Here is a 17401-nt window from a genome sequence, read left to right on the forward strand (position 1 = left end):
TTTGATATCTTATATGCAGTGGATATAATATATTTTAAAATTATTTTATAAAAGTTATTAATTTGTATTTCAAATAAATAGTTTTTTTTTATTACTATTTATATTTCATCCTTCCACATTTCAATTCTGAATTCGTCCGTCTCGAAATCTCCAGAACTAATTTAGAGACAAAATATGGTTATCACGATCATTTCACTTCAACTTTTTGTTAGCAATTCCCACGATCATTTCACTTCATTTCTACGTGATTAAATTGAATGATTAGATTGAATGATATTAATTAGAAAGTGATTATTGCCGATATTAATATATTCACACGTGCCTCTACATTGAATTAATAATTAACATAATATTGAGATAATATCAGTTTTCATTTCAAAACGTGAAAATTGGTAGAAAACATTATGAAAGTCGAAGAAAAAGGACCCTGATACTGTGATTTTGTATATATGCTTTTTAATGGTTTGATAGTATTTCAAATATTACAGTGTGATAGTATTTTGAAAGATTCATTTTATTAATAAATAGCTATTGTTTTCGTAAAGCTATTAATTTTATATAATTTTTTAAGATTATAATAATCGTATTATAATAGTCTAATTCAAACTGATTAAATAATTTTTAAATTTATTTTTTTTAATTTAAAATTATTTAATTATAAACCCTTCAAATTCAGTTTTTGTTATTGATGTGGGATCCTTCAATTGTCATTAGAAATTAACTTTGTACACAACTCTATCCTCGATATTTCCAAATTGTTACCAGTTATCAGCTTTAATTATATTTCTTGAAAAACTAATTGGACGGCAAATGTTTTAATCAAACAAGGAATTTTCCTTATTTTAAAGAAAAAGAAATTTATCGTGGGATGTAATTTTATAATATTTGATTTTTTGTGATATTTGGATTCTTTTGTAATTGAGTTCTCCAAATTTTTTCATTTTGTATGCAACGTCTATGTTGAGTTTCTTCTTGTTTTTATGCGGACTTGTTGGTTTAGGTTGCATTGTTATGCTAAGTTTTTTTTAGATTTTAATAAAATTTTTCTTAGAAAAAAAAAAAACTCAATTTAACCCAAAATTGAGAAAATCAAGAAATTAAACATCTTTATTCTAGCTAAATCACGATATCAAATAATTTAACTTAAATTCATGAAATTGACTTTCTAATTTTTTATATCAATCAACAAACCAAGAAATTTGACAAAAAAGACCTTTAATTTTTGGACTAAATTAATAAACTTAATTTAAAACTTATGCGTTAATTTAGATAAGGTTGAAAATAGACTAAATTAAAATTTTCTAACAAGTATAATGGCAGTATTAAATTTTCAGCCTATCATGATACCATAAAAACTAAATTAAGAGCACAATTTTTAACCAAAATAATAATAATAATAATAATAATAATAATAATATAATTAGGAGAACTAAAATCAAGCATAAAGATAAAAAGTATATGGATTTAATATGTAAATGTTTTTATTTTTATGTAAAGCTGAGAAATCCTATCTAGCAAGTCTTTCCTTCATATGAATGCGTGCTCAAAGATCAGGCATACTTCCTGGCCATAAGGCAAAGAGCATTTTTCTTGTGCATAGTAATACCAGGTTGCACTTCCATGTCCAAGTCTTCCTTCTTCATTCCAACAGGCATCTCCCAATCAAATTTGTGAAGTAGATTAGCTAGAGACACCTCTACAGTTGCGAGACCCATAAAAATCCCAGGACAAATTCTTCTACCAGCACCAAATGGTGTCAGCTCAAAATGTTGGCCTTTCAAGTCAATAGAGCTATTGATGAATCTCTCAGGATTAAACTCTTCTGGGTTTTTCCAGATTTCAGGATCTCTTCCAATTGCCCATACATTCACATAAACTACAGTTTTAGCTGCTATGTCATATTCATCTAACACACAGTCTTCAGTTGATTCCCTTGGCGCTAATAAGGGAGCTGTGGGTTGCAGTCTCATTGTTTCTTTGATAACAGCTTTGAGATAAGGTAGTTGTTGACAATAAGCTTCTTCTACAAAATCTTTCCTCCCAACAAGTTTTCTTACTTCTTCTTGAGCTTTCTTCATTGCCATGGGATTCTTCATCAGTAAGGTCATGGCCCAAACCACAGTAGCTGCGCTGGTGTCTGTTCCTGCCAAGAATACGTTCTGTATAGATCAAAAGAAAAAAAAATATCATTATTAGTGCATGGCTCCATATAAAGAAACTAAAGAAAGAATTTGCCCTTGCATGATCAGGAAGTTACCATAAGCACAGCTTTGATGTGATCAAAGGTGAGATCAACTTTAAAAGAACGATCCTTCCACAATTGAAGTAAGATATCAAGAATATCTTCTTCTGCAGGCTTTGACCTACTTGGGTCAAGGTGTTCTTGGATGATCTGTTCATAGAAAACATCAAATTCCCTGAAGTTTTTCTCTAGGCGATGTAATAATCCTGTGAACTTATCAATAAAACCCAAGAAAGGAAAGTAATCTGCAACAAAAAAACACATAAACAAGGCCCGAGCTTCTTTCAGCAACTCTTGAAATCTACTCGTTCCAACCCCATCTTCCTCGTACCTCTTCCCGAAAGCAACCCTACAAATTATAGTACTTGTAAGCGACATCATGGCTTCAGACAAGTTTACAGGTTCCGAGGCAACGGCTGATTTGGAGATCTTTTCAAGCATATGGGAAACTTCAAATTCTCTAATGGGACGGAAACTTTGCACTCTATTAGAGTTGAAGAGATAAACCATACAAAATTTTCTCATCTCTCTCCAATAAGCATTATAAGGTGAACAACCCAAGTCTAAACCATTGTACGACAACTTTTGCTGGCCAACTAAAGCAGGCCTGCTACAGAATATAAGATCATGGGTTTTCATGACTGCTTCAGCCATTTTGGCAGAGGAAACTACGAGGATTGGGACAAAACCTAGACGCAAGGACATTACAGGACCATGTTTTTGAGAAAGCTGCCATAAGTAGGAATGACGGTTTAAGCTATCAAATTGATGCAAGTTGCCTATGACTGGAAGACCCTTTGGACCAGGTGGCAAATGAAGATTTCTTTTGGTTTTGATTTTTCGGAGAAGAAATGAAAGAAGAAATGGAAGAGCTAACAGGAGAAGTACAAGCAAAACCATTTTGTGTGTTTCAACTCTGAATATGAGATATTATAAAAAGGAGACCATTGGTTACATATATATACAGATCTTTTCCTTCGTTGGAACAGCTGACGAAAGTCCTTTAATGCAAAGATAAATGATTTCTTAGTTATTTTTACTTACACGGAGTGTAAACAGATCAAAACACGACAATGCGTACGAAAGTTTCAACAATTTGACGACTATGACCATTACAGCCCAACTACAACTAGTTGCCCATTGATAGTTCTTTTGGAGGAGAGAAGAACAAGAGATTGATTGACACTCCAATTGCTCTACTGATTTTATCAATACGTAGGTATTTATACATTAAAATATAATTAAAAAAATTAGATTATAACTAATTTTAAATTTTAAACTTAAAATCTTAATAAAATAATTTAAAACTAACTTATTGAATTTAGCCTAACAATTATAATCTTAAATTTGCAGGCTAAATCAATTCTTCTAACACTCCTCTTGACTTAGAAAATGTAGTGTGAATATCGTGAACTGTTGCATTTTAGAATTGGCCTTCACGACTCTTTAATGTGATTGTGAACTTGAATATAATCGTGAATATGATTGAATGAGAAATCTTGTTTTTGGGATTGAATGTGAGTGGAGAAACTCCTGACATTAAAATTTCTTATTCTAGCATTGCTCGTAAATAGAGAATTCTCTTCTATTGGCATTGCTTGTGAATTAAAAATTAGCTTGTTGATGTGTTCTAGAAATACAAGCTTGGTCTAATCTTGCTTTTGTTTGAGTTGAGCTATCAACTTAGATAAATTTTTCAAGAAGACCCCGAAGAAATGATTAGACCAATCTGAGAGAGGGATACCTTGCAACCTGAGCCATATAAGTCTATTAGTTGGGGTATGAACAGGCTTCCACGGCTTAATATCATAAAGCCATTGATTAAGTCAATTTATGCTTTCATTCAAAAAATCTTTCATGTAATCCTCTTATTCAAAAGTTAAGAGCACCTTATCTCCACCCATTAGAGTGATATTAATGTTGAGGAGACCCACAATGAATTAATCTAGAAGATTTGTGATAGTGACAATGGACTATTTAAATTTCGTCAGAAATTTTAATTAATATTGTTTGGTTAAAACGGAATGATATGATAGAAAATGAAAAATCTTATTGAAATTTTTTAAATATTGAAAAGTGTATTTCTAATAGTTAAGGGATGCTATTTATAATAAAAACAAAACTCTAATATGTAAAATTATGAAAATACCTAAAATATCTAAAAAAGTAATTAAAATGAAAAATTGATCCTCTAAACGATGGAATCTCAGAATTTTCTAATAGCATGCAGCTCTCATCACACTTTTAAAAGTTGTGCGTCTCAAAATTTTCTTTTCGAAAATCTATCGTGGATCTCTATCGAACGTCGACAGCAAAAGTTAGGTCCACTTCAAGTTTTCCGTAAAGTTCAAGACTAATTGTTCCGTGTCGGATAAAGTAAATGCACTGAAGTGAGGCAAGGGCTGATCGAGCTAGCCATTCTTTATTTTCTATGCAATGTCATCAGGCGTGCTGTAATTACCGATGACTAAGAAACGTGTGGGTTGTTTAGGTTGTTCAGGATATAAATTGAAAGCCTCCCCCAAGGTCTGGTGGTTCCTTTTGTAAATTCTTTATGTGAGACTTGTCCCAAATACAGAATTTATAAAAATTTAAAATTATATATAATAATGGGTTAAAAACTATTAAATAATTTAAGTTAATCATTTTGATTAACTTAAATCAAAGAAAAAATGACCGTCTATTGTGTCTCAAAACTAATTAACTCAAATTATTTAGTAGTTTTATGTTAATTATTATATAAAATTTTAACTTTTCCTAGACGCTTTCTCAAATTAAGCAAGGTGCTGACTATTATAAAAATATAATAAAAAAGTCAAAATTTTAGTAGATAGAATCCCATCAAATATTTTTTGAGGATTGGACCAGATATGTCCATTTCTCAAGAACAGTAGCCATTGAAATGAGGTTATAAATAATTTTGAATTTTAAATTTAAAATCTTAACAAAACAATTTAAACAACTAACTTATTGGACTTAACCTAATAATTATAACTAAGTTAATTCTTCTAATAATACAATATTTGATTTTAGGATATTATAGTTTACCATTATTTTAGACTGCTGACTTTATTTTATGGATAAATTTTTTTTTATAAATTTACTAGTTAGATATAATTTTTTAAGTTAGTGTGTCTTTAATTGATCAATTGTATCTATATAACTAAGATTATAATAAATAAGTTGTGAATCATTTTATATTTAACTTAAAATAGTTAATTCAAATGTATTCTCATATATCCTAATAAATTCCTGAAGTAGAAATTAGTCTCACTACCAGTAGGTGTGAACGACCACCAAAACATTGCCATTGTTCCTTTTTCTGTTTTGGATTCATGTCATATATGAGCTTTTATACACGTATGATCGTTGATAACTACAAAGACTAAGCCGTCGCCACTGTTTCGTCACCGTTTTGGATTCATGTCATATGTAAGCTTTTATACATGTAACCTTATTGACTACGTAGACCGAGCCCTTGCCACAGTTCCATTTCTGTTTTGGACTCATGATACCATATGGATTTAATATATAAATGTGTTCTAGAAATAATAATAATAATAATAATAATAATAATAATAATAATAGACTAAATTCAGCCTGTCATGATACTATAAAAACTAAATTAAGAGCACAATTTTTAACCAAAATAATAATAATAATAATAATAATAATAATAATAATAATAATAATATAATTAGGAGAACTAAAATCAAGCACAAAGATAACTTTTATATTAAGAAAAATTATTATCTAAATCAGATTCATATGGATTTAATATATAAATGTTTTATTTTTATGTAAAGCTGAGAAATCCTATCCAGTAATAGTCTTTCCTTCATATGAATGCGTGCCCAAAGATCAGGCATACTTCCTGGCCATAAGGCAAAGAGCATTTTTCTTGTGCATAGTAATACCAGGTTGCACATCCATGTCCAAGTCTTCCTTCTTCATTCCAACAGGCATCTCCCAATCGAATTTGTGAAGTAGATTAGCTAGAGACACCTCAACAGTTGCGAGACCCATAAAAATCCCAGGACAAATTCTTCTACCAGCTCCAAATGGTGTCAGCTCAAAATCTTGGCCTTTCAAGTCAATAGAGCTATTGATGAATCTCTCAGGATTAAACTCTTCTGGGTTTTCCCAGATTTCAGGATCTCTTCCAATTGCCCATGCATTCACATAAACTACAGTTTTAGCTGCTATGTCATACCCATCTAACACACAGTCTTCAGTTGATTCCCTTGGCACTAATAAGGGAGCTGTGGGTTGCAGTCTCATTGTTTCTTTGATCACAGCTTTGAGATAAGGTAGTTGTTGACAATCAGCTTCTTCTACAAAATCTTTCCTCCCAACAAGTTTTCTTACTTCTTCTTGAGCTTTCTTCATTGCCATGGGATTCTTCATCAGTAAGGTCATGGCCCAAACCACAGTAGCTGCCCTGGTGTCTGTTCCTCCCACGAATACGTTCTGTATAGAACAAAAGAAAAAAAATATATCATTATTACTGCATGGCTCCATATAAAGAAACTAAAGAAAGAATTTGCCCTTGCATGATCAGGAAGTTACCATAAGCACAGCTTTGATGTTATCAAAGGTGAGATCAACTTTAAAAGAACGATCCTTCCAAAGTTGAAGTAAGATATCAAGAATATCTTCTTCTGCAGGCTTTGACCTACTTGGGTCAAGGTGTTCTTGGATGATCTATTCATAGAAAACATCAAATTCCCTGAAGTTCTTCTCTAGGCGATGTAATAATCCTGTGAACTTATCAATAAAACCCAAGAAAGGAAAGTAATCTGCAACAAAAAAACACGTAGACAAGGCCTGAGCTTCTTTCAACAACTCTTGAAATCTACTCCTTCCAACCCCATCTTCCTCGTACCTCTTCCCGAAAGCAATCCTACAAATTATAGTACTTGTAAGCGACATCAGGGCTTCAGACAAGTTTACAGGTTTCGAGGCAACGGCTGATTTGGAGATCTTTTCAAGCATATTTGAAAGTTCAAATTCTCTAATGGGACGAAACTTTGCACTCTATTAGAGTTGAAGAGATAAACCATACAAATTTTTCTTATCTCTCTCCAATAAGCATTATAAGGTGAAAAAGCGAAGTCTGAACCATTTTACGACAACTTTTGCTGGCCAACTAAAGCAGGCCTGCTACAGAATATAAGATCATGGGTTTTCATGACTGCTTCAGCCATTTTGGCAGAGGAAACTACGAGGATTGGGACAAAACCTAGACGCAACGACATTACAGGACCATGTTTTTGAGAAAGCTGCCATAAGTAGGAATGAGGGTTTAAGCTATCAAATTGATGCAAGTTGCCTATGAATGGAAGACCCTTTGGACCAGGTGGCAAATGAAGATTTCTTTTGGTTTTGAGTTTTCGGAGAAGAAATGAAAGAAGGAATGGAAGAGCTAACAGGAGAAGTACAAGCAAAACCATTTTGTGTTTCAACTCTGAATATGAGATATTATAAAAAGGAGACCACTGGTTACATATATATACAGATCTTTTCCTTTGTTGGAGCAGCTGACGAAACTCCTTTAATCCAAAGATAAATGATTTCTTAGTTATTTTTACTTACACGGAGCATAAACAGATTAAGACACGACAATGAGTACGAAAGTTTCAACAATTTGACGACCATGACCATTACAGCCCAACTACAACTAGTTGCCCATTGATAGTTCTTTTGGAGGAAAGAACAAGATATTGATTGAGACTCCAGTTAACTGATTTTATTAATATGCTGATATTTATACATTAAAATATAATTAAAAAATAAAATTATAAATAATTTTAAATTTTAAACTTAAAATTTTAATGCATTTACGGGATTAGCCAGTTAGCCTGGTAAGTGCATACGAGAGATTTCAGGTTCTATTCTCCTAATTTCCGACCCCCATTTTTTAAAAGAAAAATTAAAATTTTAATAAAATAATTTAAAACTAATTTATTGAATTTAACCTAACAATCATAATTTTAAATTTGCAGATTAAGTCCATTCTTCTAACGCTTCTCTTTAACTTAGAAATGCAGTTTCAATATTGTGAACCGTTACATTTTAGAATTGATCTTCACTAACTCTTCAACGTGGTTGTGAACTTGAATATAATTGTGAACATGATTATGAATAAAAAAATCTTTTTTCTGGCATTGAATGTGAGTAGAAAAACTCCTGACATTGAATTTTCTTGTTCTGGCATTGCTAGTGAATAGAGAATTCTCTTCTCTTGGCATTGCTTGTGAATGAAAAATTAGCTTGTTGATGTGTTCTAGAAATACGAGCTTGGTCTAATCTTGCTTTTGTTTGAGGTGAACTATCAACTGAGATAAATTTTCCAAGAAGACCCCCTACCCATTCGAAGAAATGATTAGACCAAATTGAGAGAGGGATACCTTGCAACCTGATCTATATAAGTCTATCAGTTGGGTTATGAACTGGCTTCCACGGCGTAATATCATAAAGCCATTGATTGAGTCAATATATGCTTTCATTCAAAAAATCTTTCATGTAATCCTCTTATTCATAAGTTAAGAGCACCTTATCTCCACCCATTAGAGTGATATTAATGTTGAGGAGACCCTCAGCAATGAAGTAATCTTGAAGATTTGTGATAGAGTGAATGCTCTGAAGTGAGGCTGATCGAGAGAGCCATTCTTTATTTTCTATGCAATGTCATCAGGTGTGCTGTAATTACCAGTGACTAAGAAACGTGTGGGTTGTCTAGGTTGTTCAGGATATAAATTGACAGCCTCCCTCCCAAGGTCTGGTGGTTCCTTTTGAAAATGTGGGACTTGTCCCGCATAGAATTTACAAAAATTTAAAATTGTATATAATAATAGATTAAAAATTACTAAATAATTTAGGTTAATCCTTTTAAATAAAAAAAATGAATTCAAAAATTATTTGAGCTTGGCTGTTACAGAAAAATTGTTGATTTCCTGGTGTTGATCTTTCATTGTGTAGGTTGTGATTTTGGGTGAAGGTTGCCCACTGCTTTCTGCTGCTATGCTTCAGAAATTGACGGCGGGCAAAACGTGGGAAAGAGGCTCTGAGTTTGAAAGAACCAATCCACAAGTTATTGGAAACGCATATAAGGCTGTCTACTTGGTCTCTAGAAGAAATTTTGATGAACCCAAACCGTCAACCACTCCGGTTTAGTTTATCCGGAATATAAACTTTATAGATGTTTGAAAACTTTAAAAAAGTATCCCAAAAAGTTTTAGCATTCTAGTCCTGAGTCCTGGGGAAGTTCTCAAAATAGATAGAAGCTTAGGTATGATTTTGCATAGTCTTAGAAGGATTGCTGGTGAAGTTGCATAGTCTTGGAAGGATTGTTGGTAAAGTTGCTGGACTGCCTTCTAGCCAATGCTGCTTTTTCTCCTGATATTGTTCGTAAATGGAAAATTCTCTTCTCCTGTTATTTGGGCTTGTTATGGCGTGAGTTTATTGTGTTTTTGGATACCAATTGTTAACTTTTTGAGAGGAGAGGTGAAAAGAGATTGATTGAGACTCCAAGTCTATTGATTTTATTGATGTGATTATATTTATATATTAAAATTGATATTCTGATATTTAGAAAATAGAGTTTATGGTATGTGTATAAGTTTGGTTAAATAGGGAATATCACGTCTTTTTCCTTTTATTCTTTTTCTTTTTATTTGTTAGTGGCATCTAAACACCTCTATGTTACTGCGTCACCTATTTTTGTCACTCTCCATACGTATGGATGCGTTAGAGTACTTCTTAATATCAGATAGCCATTTAATTTCTCCCATCTCCCGGCGCGCGTACTAATAAGGCTATGAGGTGACTGACCTCGCTTCCCTTACTTTATGTCACATCATAGGACTGAACTTTCTGTAAGTAGGCCGGCGTGTATAGTCAGTCCGGTTCACTTCATGTCGCAGTTCCGGCTTCACCCAAGGATGGGAGAAGTCTGGCGATTATCAAAAATGTAGTTGAAAGGAGTTAAAATTTTAATAGATAGGAATCCCATCAAAATTTCTTTCAAGGAATGGGTTAGATCCTATCATTTCTTAAGAACAATAGCTATTGAAAGGAGATCCTAAATAATTTTAAATTTAAAATTTTAGCAAAACAATTTAAAAAATTAATTTATTAGATTTAGTCTAATAATGATAATTTTAAATTTATAGATTAAGTTAATTCTTTTAATAACAATATAATATTTAATCTTAGGGTATTCTAGTTTATTATTATTTTAGACGGCTCATTTTATTTTACGGATAAACTTTTCTTTATAAATTTATTAGTTAGATATAATTTTTTGAGTTAGTGTGTTTTTAATACCAATTGTATTTATATAACTAAGATTATAATAAATAAGCTGTGAATCATTTTATAAAAATTAGTCCCACTACCGGTAGGTGTGAAAGACGACCAAGACATTGCCATTGTTTCTTTCTCTGTTTAAGATTCGTGTCATATATGAGCTTTTATACACGTAAGATCGTTGATGACTACAAAGACTAAGCCCTTGCCACTGTTTCGTCTCTATTTTGGATTCATGTCAATGTAAGCTTTTATGCATGTAACGTTGATGACTACCTAGACCGAGCCCTTGCCATAGTTCCATTTCTGTTTTGGACTCATGTTGTAAATGAGCTTTTATACACAGTCATAAAAAATAAAATAAGAAAAAACCCCATTTAAAAACAAGAAAATTGACGCTGGATAATTTTTTTTTTTTTTTTTTAAATTGAAGTTTAGGCTCTCCTGCACCCATATTATTAGCATCATAACTGAAAACTTCATATAAAAAAGGATGGCATATCCCATTAAAAATCACTTACAAAAGCAGACGCCCTTACAATAATACAATGAGCAATTCAATTCGTTGATCTCTTAACAAAAATAAGATTAATGGATAAAAATTCAGTCATCATAATCTAACAATCATGAATAATAAACCAAAAAATTGAGAAATATTATTATTTACTTCTAAAAGACTGAATTAGAAGGAAACAATCAATTTGACCTACATATAATTTAATGATTTCAACCAGCTCAAAGATTGAACTAGGAACAAACGATCAATTTTCACTGTAACCTACATATGATTTAATGATTTCAACCAGTTCAGCGCCTCTCTAAAACACAAAGCTTCATCCAATTTTGGGTCCTCTACGGCTGGCGTAGAAGATGAGAAGCCTGCCATGCAGAGGCCATTACTATCTCGCAAAATCCCACCAAAACCAAACTTTCCATTTTGCAAGGAAACATCAAAGTTGCATTTAACTTCAAACCTGTTTGATGGCTTCCATGAAATTATAGCAACTGAACCAGCTTTATCATTACCTTCCAGTACCTGCGTCGCCTTCCATTCTACCAAAATTTGCCGAGACAAATGCATAACTGGCCCTGCCGATTTTCTAATCTAGTTCCATACTATTTGATTCCTTGACTACCAAATTGCCCAAAAAACCAGGAAACCATGAACACAGTCCTTCTTCTCTTTCTGTTTCAACCAGCCAATGCAATCAGCAACATCTCTCTAATACTGCCAACCCACATATGACTGTAACCATATTTCCTTTGCTGCCAGACAATATAATAGTGCTTGGGAAATTGTTTCTGCATTATATTCACAAATCTTGCATGCAATCATCACCTCAACATGCCTAGACCGCAGTATCTCATTACAAGGAAGAGTATTTATCAAAGCACGCCATAAGTGATGCTTTACTTTTAATGGCATATGTGCTTCCCATACAACTGACCAAAAATCAGAATTGTCTAACCTTGTCTGAACTTGTTCCATTACCACTCTATAACCACTTTTAACTATATATATTCTATGTGTTTCATGCACCAATCCCCATGTATCTCGACGAACACAATACGACACAGGAATTCTTTTGGCGAGTTCAATATCTTGTGGTTGTAAAAATTCTTCTAACTTCTCTTCATCGCATCTTCTTCCTTCCCCATCCAATAATGTTGCCACTCTCAGTAATGTATTCCCCTCTGCTGGAATTGCTTGTATAAAAGGATTTTCTTCATCAGGCAGCCACGGATGATGGTAAACAAAAGTCTCATCACCACTGCCAATACGTCGTCTACAACCCTTCTGTAACAATTCTTTGGCTATCCAAATACTTTTCCATATGAAAGAAGGATTATTACCTAATTCCGAATGAAAGAAATCAGAATTCGGAAAATATCGTTGTTTCAAAGTATTTGACACCAAAGAATCTGGCTCTGAAATCAACCTCCATCCCATATTAATTTTAATTTGAAAATGGGTAAAAAACATTATAAAAATTAAAGAAAAGAATTTTCGGTACTATAAATTTGTATATATACTCTTTAATTTTACTTTAAATAGACGATATTATGGTTTAATAGTGTTTTGGTGGTTCTATTTATTTACTGATAGTTCTTTTTCTTGTAAAATCATTAAATCCACATTTTTTTCAATTTTTAATTATTTTGATATCAAATCTAAACTGGTAAAATAATTTTTAGATTATTTTTTTCTTAATTCAAGATCATTTAATTATAAACCATTCAAATTCAGTTTTTGTTATTGATGTGGGATGCTCCAAGTGTCATTAGAAATTAATTTTCTTGAAAAACTAATTGGACGGCAAATGCTTTAACCAAACAAGGAATCTTAAAGGAAAAGGACTTTATTATAAAATGTAATTTTATATAATATTTGATTTTTTGTGATATTTGGATTCTTTTGTAATTGAGGTTCTCCAAATTTTTTCATTTAGTATGTAATGTCTATATATTAAGTTTCTTCTTGTTTTTATGGGGACTCGTTGGTTTAGGTTGCATCTTAATAAAATTTTTCTCAGTAAAAAACTCAATTTAACCTAAAATTGAGAAAATCAAGAAATTAAACATCTTTATTCTAACTAAATCACAATATCAAATAATTTAACTTAAATTCATGAAATTAAATTTTCTAATTTTTTATATCAATCAACAAACAAAGAAATTTAACAAAAAAAAAACCTTTAATTTTTTAACTAAATTAATAAATTTAATATAAAACTTATACTTTAATTTAGATAAAAATTAAAATTTTCTAACAAGTACTCATGAATTTAGTTTGATGGTAAATATATCTAAGTAAATCTGATAGATTTCAAGTTCTATTCCCCCAATTTTTATATTAAAAAAAATTTTAACGACTATAATGAAAAAATTAAATTTTCAACCTATCGTAATATCATAAAAACTAAATTACGAACATAATTTTTAATTAAAATAATAATAATAATAATAATAATAATAATAATAATATAATTAGGAGAACTAAAATCAAGCACAAAAATAAAAAGTATATATATATATTATTTAATAGAAAATGGCCGCAACAATGACTTTTATATTAAGAAAAATTATTATCTAAATCAGATTATATGGATTTAATATATAAATGTTTTATTTTTATGTAAAGCTGAGAAATCCTATCTATAAGTCTTTCCTTCATATGAATGCTTGCCCAAAGATCAGGCATACTTCCTGGCCATAAGGCAAAGAGCATTTTTCTTGTGCATAGCAAGACCAGGTTGCGCATCCATGTCCAAGTCTTCCTTCTTCATTCCAACAGGCATCTCCCAATCAAATTTGTGAAGTAGATTAGCTAGAGACACCTCTACAGTTGCGAGACCCATAAAAATCCCAGGACAAATTCTTCTACCAGCTCCAAATGGTGTCAGCTCAAAATCTTGGCCTTTCAAGTCAATAGTGCTATTGATGAATCTCTCAGGATTAAACTCTTCTGGGTTTTCCCAGATTTCAGGATCTCTTCCAATTGCCCATGCATTCACATAAACTACAGTTTTAGCTGCTATGTCATACCCATCTAACACACAGTCTTCAGTTGATTCCCTTGGCACTAATAAGGGAGCTGTGGGTTGCAGTCTCATTGTTTCTTTGATCACAGCTTTGAGATAGGGTAGTTGTTGACAATCAGCTTCTTCTACAAAATCTTTCCTCCCAACAAGTTTTCTTACTTCTTCTTGAGCTTTCTTCATTGCCATGGGATTCTTCATCAGTAAGGTCATGGCCCAAACCACAGTAGCTGCGCTGGTGTCTGTTCCTCCCACGAATACGTTCTGTATAGAGCAAAAGAAAAAAAATATCATTATTAGTGCATGGCTCCATATAAAGAAACTAAAGAAAGAATTTGCCCTTGCATGATCAGGAAGTTACCATAAGCACAGCTTTGATGTTATCAAAGGTGAGATCAACTTTAAAAGAAGGATCCTTCCACAGTTGAAGTAAGATATCAAGAATATCTTCTTCTGCAGGCTTTGACCTACTTGGGTCAAGGTGTTCTTGGATGATCTGTTCATAGAAAACATCAAATTCCCTGAAGTTTTTCTCTAGGCGATGTAATAATCCTGTGAACTTATCAATAAAACCCAAGAAAGGAAAGTAATCTGCAACAAAAAAACACGTAAACAAGGCCTGAGTTTCTTTCAACAACTCTTGAAATCTACTCCTTCCAACCCCATCTTCCTCGTACCTCTTCCCGAAAGCAATCCTACAAATTATAGTACTTGTAAGCGACATCATGGCTTCAGACAAGTTCACAGGTTTCGAGGCAACGGCTGATTTGGAGATCTTTTCAAGCATATGGGAAAGTTCAAATTCTCTAATGGGACGGAAACTTTGCACTCTATTAGAGTTGAAGAGATAAACCATACAAATTTTTCTTATCTCTCTCCAATAAGCATTATAAGGTGAAAAAGCCAAGTCTAAACCATTGTACGACAACCATTGCTGGCCAACTAAAGCAGGCCTGCTACAGAATATAAGATCATGGGTTTTCATGACTGCTTCAGCCATTTTGGCAGAGGAAACTACGAGGATTGGGACAAAACCTAGACGCAACGACATTACAGGACCATGTTTTTGAGAAAGCTGCCATAAGTAGGAATGAGGGTTTAAGCTATCAAATTGATGCAAGTTGCCTATGAATGGAAGACCCTCGGGACCAGGTGGCAAATGAAGATTTCTTTTGGTTTTGAGTTTTCGGAGAAGAAATGCAAGAAGGAAGGGAAGAGCTAACAGGAGAAGTGTAAGCATAACCATTTTGTGTGTTTCAATTGTGATTTTGAGATACAAAGTCTAAAAAAATGAGACCACTAGTTACATATATATAAAACCAGATCTTTTCCTTTGTTGCAACAGCTGACGAAACTCGTATTGGTCCAAAGATGAAGTATTTGTTAAGTTGTTTTTACTTGCACGGAGCACAAAAATCTTAAAACACGATAGTATGTATGAAAATGAACAATTTGACATTACAGCCCAGCCAAATATTATATATATTGGTAGAATTGATAATACAAGACTGGAATTCAGATGCTGCCACTCAATCTTATCTCACAGAAAGACTTTATCCATCTTACAGAAAGATTTTTCTCGCAAACCCACTTGTCAGGTATAATTTTCTAACTCCAACATCTAATAATTCAAAAGAATTGTTATTAAGTCTTTGAATGTTTAAAACTTTCGTAATTTTGTTTGAATGCCAAACAATTCAACTTATTTTTTTATCTTTAAATTTTGTATTGGCAGAAAATAATTTGTCTTTAAAATATTTTTAATGAAATAACATATTTTTTATTATTTAATTTTAATATAAAAATAAAATATATTAATAAATTTATATATAAACATTTAATAAAATTTTCATAAAATATAAAAAATAATTTCTTAATAAAAAATTATTTTTTAAAATATTTTTTTATAGATTAAATTTAAATAAAGAATGTAAAAAATTATTTTTTTAAAAAATATTTTTTATAAAACAACAGACGCTATAAAGAAAGAGAATCACAAAATTTAAAAATGAAAATCCTTGTATTTCATTTTCAGAAATGTGAAAATAAATCACAAAATTTGAGAATGAATTCTTGTGTTTCATTGTCAGGAATGTGAAAATATACACACCAGATTCACTCTTATTTAGGAAAATCCTAAAAATACAAAACTTCCTATACGATACAAACTAAACTTCTTATATTGTATAAACTAAACTTTTTATACTGCACAAGACAAAAAAGAAAAGAAAAGGTATTCACATAGAATAAGTCGATAGGACATCAAGTTAGCAGACAGGTCAGTAGGACGTCAAGATGGTAGACAAGTCAATATAGGTCGGTAGGTCGTCAAGACTTCTGGTCAACAGGTCGAATCATCAAGACGCCTAGTTGACATGTTCCAATAACCCCCTTAAGATGTAGCATGAAGGTTCCGAATGCCCAACTTGCTAAGGAGAAAATGAAATTGATCTTTGCCTAAGGCCTTGGTGAAGATATCAGCTAGCTGCACGGAACTGCGGACGTAGAGAGTGCGAATGTTGCACAATGGATTTCATTGCGAATAAAGTGGCAATCTACTTCGATGTGTTTAGTATATTCGTGATAGACAGGATTGGCCAAAATGCGCCAAGCAGCTTAACTATCACAATACAATTGTATAAGCATAGAATGAGACACACCAAGAGAGATTAGTAGGCCTTTCAACCATTTGAGTTCACAAGCGGCAGTGGTCATGGATCTGTATTCGGCTTCAGCGTAAGAACGAGATATAGTCGGTTGCTTCTTAGTCTTCTAAGAAATGGGAGAGCTACTTAAAAGAACAAAATAGCCAGTAAGAGACCTGCACGTCAAGAGGCAACTGGCCCAGTCAGAATCACAGTAAGCGATCAAGGTAAGGTTACAACTGACACGCATTAAGATACCCTATCCAGGATGACTTTTGATATAATGTACTACTCGCTGCCTCCGAATCAACTTGCAGCAGTCGTTGGATGAACTGCATAAGGATATGCACACCGTAGGATAATTCGGGCCGAATAATGATGAGATAAATAAGGCAACCCACCAAGCGCCTATAGGAAGTAGGAGTAGTGAATTCAGCACCCTTCGCAAGAGCCAGCTTATGATTTTGTTCAAGACGAGTGGCAGCCAGTTTGGAACCCAACTGTAACGACCCCAAAACAGACCGTCACCGGTGCTAGGATTCAGGTCGACTTAAGGCCGCCAGAGCCCGTAGCAAGCCTGCTATACTCTCTGTGTACCTGTAAATCTCATACATGATCATACATTTTTTTTCTGTGAAAATAAAAACTCTTTTCTCTGTACCAGG

General features: G+C 32.6%; 2 protein-coding genes and 1 pseudogene across 2 annotated transcripts; all 3 read right to left on the reverse strand.

The window, feature by feature from the left end:
• Positions 1 to 1468: 1468 nt before the first annotated feature.
• On the reverse strand, positions 1469 to 3142 carry LOC110615189 (cytochrome P450 83B1). The gene is made up of 2 exons (XM_021756941.2): positions 2258 to 3142; positions 1469 to 2159 (listed from the first exon to the last, which is right to left on the reverse strand). The coding sequence occupies exons 1-2, from the start codon at positions 3140 to 3142 to the stop codon at positions 1551 to 1553; spliced, it is 1494 nt and encodes a 497-aa protein (XP_021612633.1). The 3' UTR covers positions 1469 to 1550.
• Positions 3143 to 6078: 2936 nt separating this feature from the next.
• Positions 6079 to 7695, reverse strand: LOC110615190 (annotated as a pseudogene).
• Positions 7696 to 13625: 5930 nt separating this feature from the next.
• Positions 13626 to 15354, reverse strand: LOC110614680 (cytochrome P450 83B1). Its single transcript, XM_021756298.2, has 2 exons — positions 14453 to 15354; positions 13626 to 14355 (listed from the first exon to the last, which is right to left on the reverse strand). Exons 1-2 carry the CDS (start codon positions 15335 to 15337, stop codon positions 13747 to 13749), a joined length of 1494 nt encoding a protein of 497 aa, XP_021611990.1. The 5' UTR covers positions 15338 to 15354; the 3' UTR covers positions 13626 to 13746.
• Between the last annotated feature and the right edge of the window lie 2047 nt (positions 15355 to 17401).

Source organism: Manihot esculenta, chromosome 5 (assembly GCF_001659605.2).
Source record: "Manihot esculenta cultivar AM560-2 chromosome 5, M.esculenta_v8, whole genome shotgun sequence".
Lineage (NCBI taxonomy): Eukaryota > Viridiplantae > Streptophyta > Magnoliopsida > Malpighiales > Euphorbiaceae > Manihot > Manihot esculenta.